This window comes from Pleuronectes platessa, chromosome 10 (genome assembly GCF_947347685.1).
Source record: "Pleuronectes platessa chromosome 10, fPlePla1.1, whole genome shotgun sequence".
Taxonomy (NCBI): domain Eukaryota; kingdom Metazoa; phylum Chordata; class Actinopteri; order Pleuronectiformes; family Pleuronectidae; genus Pleuronectes; species Pleuronectes platessa.
This window is the reverse complement of record NC_070635.1, coordinates 9,817,154-9,829,308: the sequence shown is the minus strand read 5'-3', so window position 1 is coordinate 9,829,308 and position 12,155 is coordinate 9,817,154. Positions and strand designations below refer to the sequence as shown.

The window sequence follows — 12,155 nt, the reverse complement described above, 5'->3', positions numbered from 1 at the left end:
TGTCCTTCAGCCCAGACATTCATATTCAACTCCTGATGGCATCATTGACACCATGTTTTTAGCCTACATTTCCACTAAAAGGCCGTTTCGAGTCAAATTGAATTTTCTGTGAACTATCCCTTTAAGGGGCTTTGTGTTGACGGGTGGAAAAAAACAGGAATGTTTAAAAATGTATAAAAATGGCTGCAGCAGAAGAGAATTACCAACTGCAGTCAAATTCATTTCTCAGATCACTCCTCAGATAGTCACGGTTAATTATTTAATCTATTGAGTTTGATGTAATTAGCGTTAGTAAAGAGAACAGCAATAGCACGTTTTCTTATACAACTACATGATTCACAGTGGTTCTGGTGGACTGTGCATTTAGCGAAGAAGCTGTCTGTAAATTTGAATCTGTTTTAATTACCTATTAACTGACTGTGATTAGTGAATTTACCCTTTTAGTGAAAGTGAATCTGTTCAGGAGAACTCACAAGAACCAAGGTGTACACAAATCTGTATTTTACTGGGCCAATCTTGACTTCCTGTCAGTTCTCCTCCTGGTATTTCACGGGATCCGCAGCATCTGGATCAATAGTGAAAGGATCCGCTGTCACTCCGATTCAGAACCGTGTGTTACATGTGAGGACAGGGCAGGCAGGGCAGGCAGGGCAGGTCGGGATGGGATGAGAAGCAGAGCGGCCGTGTCTCATCCATGCAATCATCTGTAGTGATGTAACCGTGCACGATTTGTCGACCATCTATACAGAAATATCTTCAGGGAATACAAGGAAACTGTAGGGATACGGGAGAGGAGAGGAGAGGAGAGGAGAGGAGAGGAGAGGAGAGGAGAGGAGAGGAATATCAATAGAAAAGAGCACACCGCTGAGAGCCAAACAGATACTAAGGTCAGCCATTGCAAACGTGGTCAAAGGCGTTTGCACCTCTCAAAGTGGGTGTAAGAGGTAGAAAAACACGGGGAAAAACTATTTTCGAGAGACGTCCAGACGGACAGGAAGGGATATATGGAGAGAGCAGGAGGAGGGAAAGAGGAAGAGAGCGAGGGAGCAGTAGTGCGAGGGATGTGACACATTTAGGTCATGGCGATGTAATGGCCACTCGTCTGTGAACAAGTGACAGAAACCGCAGGGGGAGTGGGGGTGAGTGGAGGGAAATAGGGAGAGAAGGAGGGAGAGTGAAAGATAGGAGGATGCAAGTTAATGACTTAAAGAACTGAGCGGGCAAAAACAACATTCCGAGGGTGTGAAGGGAAAAGACGGGATGAGCCCCGGATTCTTTTTGTGCGTGAATGTGCGAGTGTCTCACCGTGATGCTGACGTTTCAATCCGTCCACAGACGTCTCAGGGCCCGAAAGCCGGAATTACTGTAAAACTCTGTGGCCCACCAGGAATTTCAACGGACATAATAGCCCAGTTCCCTCACATGGGGGCCCTCAAAGTCTAACCAGCTCCAGGACAATTAGTCCTCTAATTCTGCCAAGTCAGCTGTGAAATGTGTTCATGCTCTTTTGCTTTTACATCTGCACTCGGTCCTCACTTGTGTTTGTCCTCACTTGATTGATGTTTTCTGACAAATCACCCCTCGGTTTTCGGCTCAGCTGCCGCGGCAAAGGCCTGCGCTGCCGGTCTATGAATGATCTCACACGTTCCTGCCCACGCTGCTCCGGCTTTTTGTTCTGACCCTCATTTGATTATGTTTTGTTGATCACTCCACTGACTAATGATTTGGATTGGCATCATCACATTGTTGTCCTCCCCGGCTCCCTGGGATTATTGAGAAAGGAGCCAGATGGTTGGCTGGCGATGCAGTCGTCAAGGATTATTAACAGTAGCCGAACTTTCTTTGCCGTTCTCAATCGTACATTTTGTTCCCGTTTGAATTAAGCAGCGAGGTCGTTTGATAATAGGACAAACTTTGCAATATTAGTTTGTGAATGTGATGAGTCGGATTTTCAGGGTCTTTAGAAGGTGCAGTAACTTTATTTATTGCAATTATATATATTTTTTTTTTTTCTCAGAACGTTTTTTTCACTGTGTCAGACCTTGGACGATCCGATTTGTTTGTGTTAAAAGCGAAAAGTGAAAATGAGAAAAAGCTCATGGCCGCTTGTTAATCCACCTCATGTGTGGTGCCTGATTTTTCTGTTAAGTCTGTAACTCCCTTGAAAACAGCACTGCAGCGTTTGGACCGGTGCTAAATAAAAAATAAAATAAAAAAAAAGAAGCTGAAACATCAAACACTCACAAAAACACAGAGCCGGCACTTTGGCAGGCTGACATTAAAAGATCATTACTCAATTATTTATGAAGGTGTTCGTCTCAAGCAAGTCGAAAAAGAACATTTGGGTTCTGTGTGATCATCTCCGGCCTTTTGAAAAATGTGAGGGGCCGTGGCAGATGACAAGCAGCAGCGATTCAGGCTCACGCAACCGTGGCCGTTATTTTATTTTCCTGCCAGACAAGAGGAGGATGTTTCTCTCCTTTGACATTTGCATCGCACAAGAGGGATGGAGTGCACGGGCGGAAACACGGCCGAGCATGAGACACAATTACACCTGTTCAGCCAAACATGAAACAGTCCTTTACTTGCGGGCTCCCAGAGCTGGTCCGACCCGGCCTGCTTCATCCTCACATGAGCCTCCTCCCTCTGCAGAATTCCTCTTGAATATTGAGCCACTGTCGAGGATTTGGGACAAGGATTACTGCAGAGTGCTCAAACAGACTTTGACTTCATTTGGACCAATGTTGGGTTTCTTCTTCTTCTTTTCTTTTTTTTTTCCCTGTGGCGTGTGACTGTGTTCTGACAGAGAAATCTTCGACTTGTCAGATTGTGCCGATTTGTCACCCAGAGTGCTCACTCTCAGCACAGACACGTCCTCTAAATAGGCCGAGGCACGTCATGGTGGACAACAAGAACATTTTGGGAGGAAGTGAAGAAAAAGTGCAAGTGTGGTATTGTTTAAAGAGTCCATTCTGCTCCTAGAAAGAGCACTGTTCACCAAAAAGCAAGAGATTTGTTTACTCTAAGAATAAAAAATTCCATCTCTTGTTTCTCAGTATTTTTACCCATGATACGTTTAGTGGAAAACTCATTACCAGTGTTGTTCAAGTCCATTAGTAAAGGTCAAGCTATTTGGATGTGTGTGATGTACACATTAAAATATCTACAAAAATTTTGTTGGCTTCCAAATATGTTCAAACCCAGAGAAAAAAATAATTTTATCTAAAGCAAACAGACATTTCATTTTGATCTCCTTTTAATTGACAATTGCGTCATGTCTTCTTTATTTGCATCTTTGTCCATCTCTGCTTTCACTTCCCAGACAAACAAGGAAGGATAAAATACACTATGAGCCTGTGAGCTGTTTGTACATGTCACTCATAAAGGTTCACGATTATTCATTACTGTTTGCTGGGTAACGTTAATAAAACTAAAATACATTACCTCATTTTATGACTATGGTGGTAATGACAACAACTCATGATCCTACACTGCTTCATGACATCATCATCCTGACTGAGAGCAGATTGCTGTTTTGGCCAAAAAACTTAAAATTTACAGATTTTGACACATAAATGTCGGTTTCAGCCGTAAAAATGAATGAAAAATGCTGAATTGACTCATGTCCCACACTCCCAACAATTCTGAGGACGTAATAATCTCCTTGTCCTCGTGGCAGCCTCTGCTAGATTCTAATCCGTTGTCAGCGACATGTTGACGAGGCAAGATTTTCCTAAAAAAGGTGAACAGTGCGCCTGTCGACCTCCAGATGGGAAGGTGCAGGACCAAAGCAGCTTACAGGGGATAAAGAGAAGTAGTCCGCGCTCTCAAAAATTGCGAAATCGCTTAAGTTTAATGAGTCGAAGTCTCGCTCCGGCAAACATCCATGTGAAAGAAAAACAGCCTAAATATATACACATGAAATTACCCCCTCCAATCACAATTAGACTAATTTGCTTCACGTTAACCTCATAATTGTGGGCGGAGGAGTTATTTCAGACCACACTCTGGTTTTTCTTTCTCATGGATGATGAACATCCTTGATGGTCCAGATGTTTCCTCATTAAACATTTGTGAACTTGTTACACTCAGTGTTCGGGCTCTGATTTATCTTTTTACTTAGGAGTTTTGTATTCGTCTGAAACAAGCTGTCAACTTTTATACTGTGCACTGAATCTGTCTCTGAGTAAAGTTCAGTCTCTGTTTTTACTGCTGTATTTTTAATGGGTTGGGAAAACCGACTTGTTTATGAGGAAAACGTCCAACAAAGGATTATTTGCTGTCACATATGTTCTTTTGCAGCTCACATTGGAAACACATGATATTAGAGAACTTGCACAGGGTCTGTCTGTTTCCAGGCTTCACTGAGTTGCACGAGGAGTGGGAGAGCGCAGGGAAAAAGCCATTTACAGTCTGACCAACGTGTACCCACCTCGCCTGTTGTGTGGTCGCATCTGTGAACGAGCTTATGTGAGTCTCTGAGGGAGAGAGAGAGAGAGAGAGAGAGAGAGAGAGAGAGAGAAAGAGAGAGAGAGAGAGAGAGAGATTACGCTGGAAGCCAAAAGAAGGAATGAGTGCATGAAAGAGGGAGAGGAAGAGAGAAAGAGGGAAACTGGGTCAGTGATCTACATACCAAAGTATTATGCTAACGTCAAATTACTCACCCCATTGCTTTTTTTGTATTTCTGTTCATCCTCTTGGAAATTAATTTATGTTTTCAATTGTACTATTGTATTTCTTTTTTAACAACATTTTTTCAATTTGGTTTATATGTAACTTATCTCCTTTTCCATATCGGTAACTATTTATATATCTGCCTATGTTTCTAGCTGATGTCCTCCCATCACTCGTAAATTTCATTACCATGAACTCCCAGATAAATGGATTAGATCAGATTCGACTTAATCTCCATTGTATTATAGCAAGAATCCACAGTTTAGCATCAAATGAAATTGTACAAACGCTGACTGAAGTCATGTGTTATTAAGAAGACAAAGGTACACAATGAACAACAAACAGATGAGGTTAGAGTTCGACATTCACTACAGGCAGTTGAGACATAAAAAAGTTATTTGATTTCAGTCGAGTAAAGATGCGATAAACTTTCATCATCATTTTATCTACTGACACTTTTCTCAAATCTGTGAAATTTGTAACAAGCCGTCCTAATAAATCTGGTCGAAAATCATTACAATTACAGAAATAGTTAATTAACTTTTAAAACAGATTCATTTTCTTGTGATTAACAAATCAGTCTAAAAGTCAAAGTAACAAATTAAAGTGAACCCAGAACATCTCAATTGTGCCCCTAGTGGCTGGCGGCAGCATTAACCCAGCTACTCCATGTTAGCAGATGGGACATTAAACAAAGTAAAAGGCCAAATGTCAGATTATTTCTGTCAGTTTAGTAGTGTGCATTTTAAATCCTTATAATCCTTGTACATTTGGTTTAAATGAGTTATTTGATGCTATAAAAACATAAATATTGATTTTTGGATTGGTCAGACTGGTGTATCACTGGAATCTCAGTCCCGCAGAGACTTATTGATTTTTATCAGCAAAGCTTAAACTCCACTGTTCTCAATCCCTCCTCCTCCCTCTCTCCTTACTACCTACGGAACTTCCTAGCTGCGTTACAGAGTAAAGGGTGTGGGGGGGGGGGGGGGGGGGGGTGGATGGTTGGGTGAGCGCTCATTGGCTGCTGTAATCGGGGGGGAAGGGGGGGAAGGGGTTTAGTTGTTGCCCATAACAGTCGCGATAAGAGGCTTTGTAGCAAAGTCATGTTTGGTGTCAGATCTGTACGAGAACACGTCTGGTAATGTGCAGCCGGGACATAAAAGATGGAGGAAGGTGGATCTTTCCCTCTCTTCCTCTGAAGTCGCTCTCCTGCGACCTTGCCCTCCCTGTTTGCTCTTTTTTTCTTTTTCTTTTTACCCATCATCTGGCACTCATTTACATAATCCCTCTGTTCACCGTCCAACTGTCCCGGGCTATCCATCTTCATGTTTCTCTCTCCCCTTTTTTCCCGTTTATTCTCCCCCGATGTTCTCTCCTCTCTTTTCTTCTCCTCCCTTTTCCACCTCTTCACACCTGTTTGAAAGCACAGCCGGCTCTCGGAGACAAGTGAGAACACAAAAAGCCTTTTATCTCTATCTTTTTTTTCCCACTTTCACATCTTACCTGCTAGTATTTCACTCCCACGCTGCCCAAGCACCAGCACACACACACACACACACAAACAGACACACATACACACACACATGCAACTACGCACACGTATACCGGATGAGATTTAAGACATGTTCTTGACAAGATTATATAAATACAGTCAGGGCTTCACTCCTTGACCCTGGGCAAGCAAACACACACACTCATCCTCCAGCTCTGAGATCCCCGACTCTCTAAACACAGATGAGAGGTTTCTTCTCAGGTGTGATCAGCTCAGCCATTTACCAGCATACACAATAGAACCTTTATTTGACACTGCTTTGAGCACCAAGACACCCACACACACAGGGACCCACCCAGAGGCAGCGTGCTCTCACTATTCTCATGCTCCTGCTAAGGACGAGCACTCGAGGCTCTGGCAGGTGGCAGCGGGAACTGAAGTGTGTGTCACCTCGACCTCCGTGCTCCACCGTCCGGCTGTTGACATTCACAATTGGCGCATTTCACAGATTTTCCACTGTAAATCACATCAGTTCAGGATAACAGCCCCGCAGCTTCAAATGTCCTTTAATGTTTGTATGTGTGTGCGTGTGTGTGTGTGTGTGTGTGATCTTTTTTGCAACACATTTTTGTAACACTTCCCTGGAGGGGACACAGAAAGTGGTTGATGACCATCACGAAGCACTGATGTATCACTTTACTTGGGGGTGTCGGGAGTTTTGTGCTGTTCAGCGGCTGATTCAGAGTTCATCAGCTTCTCTCTCTGTTCTCTAACTCGTCACGTCACAGTCGTTCAGGGCCTACTTCTTTGTCATCATTTAATTATCAAGTTGTTCCTGATTTGTTCAACTACTCACAGATTAGTGTAACAGACTTTAAAGTTTTAACACATTTTTAAAGAATGGATTTCAGGACATCCGTACGGTTAATATATCGTTCATTTAAGCTTTACGAAACCTGAAACACCAAAAACAACTCACATTATTTTTACTGGTTATCCTGGCGAGGCTAACATTTCCTACTTGTTTCCACTTATGGAGCTAAGCTAAGCTAACTGGCAGCTGGTTAGAAGATTAACACATTTCATACAAGCTGCCCAGCCCCAACATGTTAACATGCGGGTGAAGATTTAAAAATAATATCTATTGATCATACTTATGTAGCATCACATCGTACATATGGACACCAGGGTTGTGTCAATCTCATTTATATTGTGTTGCAACACAACAGTTAAGGGTTTTTTCCCAAAACACAGAGCGTCAGTTTGGTCGTCCTCTGGTTTTGCTGCTCTCTGCAAACGGGAGCCACTTCCTCTGTAAACACTTAAATAACCGGGCTGGACAAAGCCAACAACAAACAACAAGCCGTTGTGTTTCCTATGAACTTTTGAACCACATGGCAAACTGAGACTGGTGCTTTATCAAAATAAAACATGTCTCCTGTTTGATTTTGTCCAAGACAGAGCCAACACCCCAAAAACCAGGACAAATCAGAGCTACACAAACTCTGCCTTTCAGAGGATTCAAATGTATTTTTAAACCTGTGACTCATGAACCTCGTCCAGACATTCACAAGGTTCCTCTGCTGTTCAGTCGGCTGAGAATCAAAAGGTTTATTCAGTTTCCTAGAGTTCAAAATGTATTTTATGAAGAATTGTAACAAACCTTGTATCAATGATTATTTTGTTTAGCTACTGCGCTTGTCAATGGCACCCTTAATGGATTTCCTATTCATTCATTCTGAATATATTTTTTACATCTCTTCATGAATCAGTGCACAGAAACCCAACTGAACCCGTAATGACAATCTTATCTCAAGCTCCACTTACTCAATTATTCTCGTGCTGTCGACCAAGAACTTCTGTAATCTACGTCTAAAGCTCTGTGACAAATGAGGAAATTCCGTCTACTGATTAGGACTAATGGTAGAGAGGTCCAGAACAAACAAAGAGGGGACCACCAGTTAAGATTTTTGGGTCAACTGCTGTTTCTAGCCTAAAAAATGAACTGTTAAGCCTGACTTTGCTTTTTAATATTTATTTATTTTAATTGTATGACCCTTTTAGTCTTGAAACTAGATGTTTTTAACGTGAATTTTGATGTTTTTTCTCAGGGTTTAAAGGGTCCTCTTTTTTTATGAAGTTGTATTCAGTAGAATCCGCAGAGAGAGACTCAGAAACCCTGCTGACGCCTACATGGTGCACACCAATCAGGTTATTCCATTGATTATAAATTGTGTAATAAGCTCTTCCCTCCTTGTGTGTCCTCAGCCTGTCCTGTGGGATACTTCAAGTCCGTCTCAGGCTCCGCTCCCTGCGCCGTGTGTCCCCCCAACAGCAGAACCAGTCAGACAGGATCCAGTATGTGCGAATGTCGCAGCGGCTTTTACCGGGGAGCCAATGATGCCAACTCTTCTGCCTGCACAAGTGAGCTTTGTGTGCTTGTTTGTTTATGGCTGGTTCTGTATGAAGTGTATGGGGGGGGGCGGCCTCCTTTTTCATTTACTCTGACCGTGAGAACCAAGATGAATACACTCAAATTTGTTTTTCCCAACACAACATAATTGATATTTACTTTCACCAGCCGAGGAAACTCTCATGTATTTGAGTTCCTCAGCTTTAACTGCCCCAGGGTCAAAGTCTATGTTCATCCATTACTTTTATGTTGCTTCTTTTATTTCATTTCTGTAGCAGATGCTTCAATCTAATTTTGTCAAACCTCTCCCATTCTCTCCATCTCTCTGCTTTTCTCCTCAGCTCCTCCATCTGCTCCCAACTCCATGTCCTGGGAGTATGAGAGTGATGACGGCGGGGTGTCCATCAGGTGGCGCCCGCCATCGGACATGGGAGGCCGCAGCGAGGTGTGGTACGCGGTGGTTTGCCGTATCTGCCCCTCGGCCACCTTCAGCAACCCGGCGACATGCTCCTGGTGCGGGGATGGCGTCACGTTCAGTCCCTCCCAGACCAACCTGAAACAAACCAAGGTCACCCTCAACAACCTGCTGACCAGAGTCACCTATCTCATGCAGGTGCTGTGGAAAAACACAAAACACACTTTGATATAAATAAATAAACAATTTCTCTTTGATACTTTGTTTAATAATAATAAATGTTTGAGCCGGAACTGCCTGCTACACCGGTTTACAAGTAAATGTTGGGACTGAATCGATGGGGCCGTTGAAAGTGGTTTTTCCAGAAATTTATGAGGATGATGAAACCTTTTCCTCAGGCCACAGAGGAGGCGGTTCCTCTTTGCTGTGTTATTGCATAGTTCCACACCAACAAATACTCACACACTATATCATTGCTTAGTTCTTATTCATTATGATGATATATCTGCTGACTGAGCGACACAGCTGCATGTGTCTCCAACACTGAAGCGTGTCAGGAAAGTACATACGTGTTTTTATGTCACGTCTGCGTGTTCCTCTTATCGACAGGTGCAAGCCATGAATGAGGTGTCGGCTCTGAGTCCGTTCTCAGCTCGATACGCCAGCATCAATTTCACCACGAGCCAGTCAGGTGAGGCCCGGGCAGAGACGAGGAAAAAGTGGGGATGAAAGAGGAAGAGTAGCTTTGATGATGATTTTTGTGTAGATACACTGTGTGTGTGTGTGAGTGTGTGTGTCTGGAGTTCCTCTCCATCTCTCTCTCTCTCTCTCTCTCTCTCTCTCTCTCTCTCTCTCTCTCTCTGTCTCTGTCTCCTCCATCTTTTCTGCCACAGCTCTGGGGACAGGAGGTTGCTCGAGGTTACAATATCCTGTCAGATCCCATTATGGTCACTGTGGTGGAGGAGAGGGACAAATGAGAAATGGGGAAGACAAAAAGACAGACAGAAAGAGACCGATGAGTCGGGAGAGGAGAGGAGAGGAGAGGAGGGGAGAGGGAGAGGAGAGGGAGAGGAGAAATCGGCCTTGTTGTCGGCAAAATGCACCATTATAAATTTTCCAAGAAATTGTCCTAGATTGATTAGAGTCTCCACTGACCCTTGAAGATCTCAAATCGTTCTTGCATGTGCTCTTTATTTGTTAAATGAATGGAATTTCGGAAAGTTGTAACTGGTCCAGCCAGTATAGTCTCTGTAACTGGATCCAGCTTGGTGCTCCATTAAAACTCCCACTGCACTTTCCTGCTCTCCAACTATCCTCTCCAGACTCGATGACACTGCCCCCATGTGGTCGCTGTAACACCAACAAAACTAGTGTTCAAAAGCTGCAAGATGATTTAGAGGGATTTTAATCTTCAATACGGCTCACAGGTCATCTGTTGTCCCCCACAGTTCCCAGTATAGTTCCCATGATGCACCAGCTAAGCCGAGCCCCGGAATCCATCACTCTATCGTGGCCTCAGCCGGACCGACCCAACGGAGACATCCTGGAGTACCAGCTCAGATACTACGACAAGGTGCGCTCAGTGAAATGCCACAGGTGTAAAGCAGACGCACACACACACACCACACAACATGGGAGTCGTCATCCTCTTCCTCTGTGTCCCTCAGGGCTCAGATGTGAACAGTGCGATGACCGTGTACAGCGAGACCAACACCGTGACCATCAACCCTCTGATTCCCGGCTCCATCTACGGCTTCCAGATCAGAGCTCGCAACGAGCGGGGTTACGGCCCCTACAGCAACACCATCTACTTCACCACACTGCCTCTGGGTACGAGAGAACACCAGTGACGTCTGTTCCCCTCAAACTGTGGAACTGTAATTCAGACAACTCAGCAGAACACAGTTAAAGTTTGGCATCAAGATATGATTACCTTAATATAATGGGCAGGTAGGAGCAAATACCTTTAACCTCCTTGTGAGAGTCTACAAGTGTGTTACGGTGATAGGATGGTGGAGGGTTGAGCAAAGGGAGAGATGGAACATTTTTGCAGCTTATATCAAATTTGGAGGATGTGCAAAGTGGTGGAAATTAGCCATAAATCATAGACAGGACAATATAAATCATGAATGTAAGACATCACATAAATATAAAGCACCAGATAGAAAAGATAGGAAAGCACAACGTCATAAAACACTTTGATTCCATAGTTGATGACCTTCTTGAATGACACGTCACAGCCGATAGACTCCTCCCTCTTTCCCCCTCAGAGGAACATTCCCAGCAGATCCAGAATCGACTTCCTCTGCTGGTCGGCTCGGTGATGGGTGGGGCGGCATTTCTACTGGTCGTGGTGGCGATTGTGGTCGTGGTGGTATTTCGCAGGTGAGTGGTTGTTCTCGCGTTATATCAGACGTGTGATGTAGAGTTTTTAATAATAATGTACATGTTCACACTTTTCTTTTCCCGACTTGACAGTAAGAGGAGGGAGAGCCCGTACAGCGACAGGCTCCAGAGATACATCAGTAACAAAGGTGAGAGGCGCTATATTTAATTGATGTATTTTAATTTTGTATCATTTCAATTTAGTCAAATGAATGATTTATTTTAAAGTGAGAAAAGGCTGTCTATTATAATATATTTTACTTATTCAGTGCATGATTAAGCTCTTTGACGAACCAAGTTTCGGTTTCATTTGTTTAATTAGATTTCTTTGAATATTTGATAAATATAATTAATTTAAAAGAAAGATTTTTCACCCAAGAAGAAACTTCTATTTCATCCAGCAGATAGCAGCTCAATGTTTTTCTGAAGGAATGAAAAAGATGAAATCAACTTTCTGTGTTTTATCAAATAATATAAATTCTTAGATGCACATTATCAGTTAACATCTGTACGAAAACAGATCGTCCCTACCTCAAGTCAGTATAAGTACGTGTTGAGGACTATAAACTACATTTTAATTCCAGGTGGAGTGAAGTACTACGTGGACCCATCCACCTATGAAGACCCCAGTGAGGCCGTCAAAGAGTTTGCCCGTGAGATAGATCCCCTTCACCTCAAGATCGAGGAGGTGATTGGTTCAGGTAGGTGACACTCAGAATCTCATCATAGATGTTTGTGAGACTGTGGACCTGTTGTGATCTCTCCCACCTCCT

At 43.3% G+C, this 12,155-nt stretch overlaps 1 protein-coding gene across 2 annotated transcripts in view; it reads left to right on the top strand.

Moving 5' to 3' along the window:
- ephb6 (eph receptor B6) overlaps window positions 1-12,155 on the top strand; it is a 34,530-nt gene that overhangs the window by 18,777 nt on the left and 3,598 nt on the right. For both annotated transcript variants that reach the window (XM_053432534.1, XM_053432533.1), the window contains exons 6-13: window positions 8,438-8,593; window positions 8,924-9,195; window positions 9,607-9,688; window positions 10,446-10,570; window positions 10,665-10,827; window positions 11,268-11,382; window positions 11,476-11,531; window positions 11,967-12,083. In XM_053432534.1, coding sequence (XP_053288509.1) covers window positions 8,438-8,593; window positions 8,924-9,195; window positions 9,607-9,688; window positions 10,446-10,570; window positions 10,665-10,827; window positions 11,268-11,382; window positions 11,476-11,531; window positions 11,967-12,083 — 1,086 coding nt within the window. The remainder of the gene's footprint in view (window positions 1-8,437; window positions 8,594-8,923; window positions 9,196-9,606; window positions 9,689-10,445; window positions 10,571-10,664; window positions 10,828-11,267; window positions 11,383-11,475; window positions 11,532-11,966; window positions 12,084-12,155) is intronic.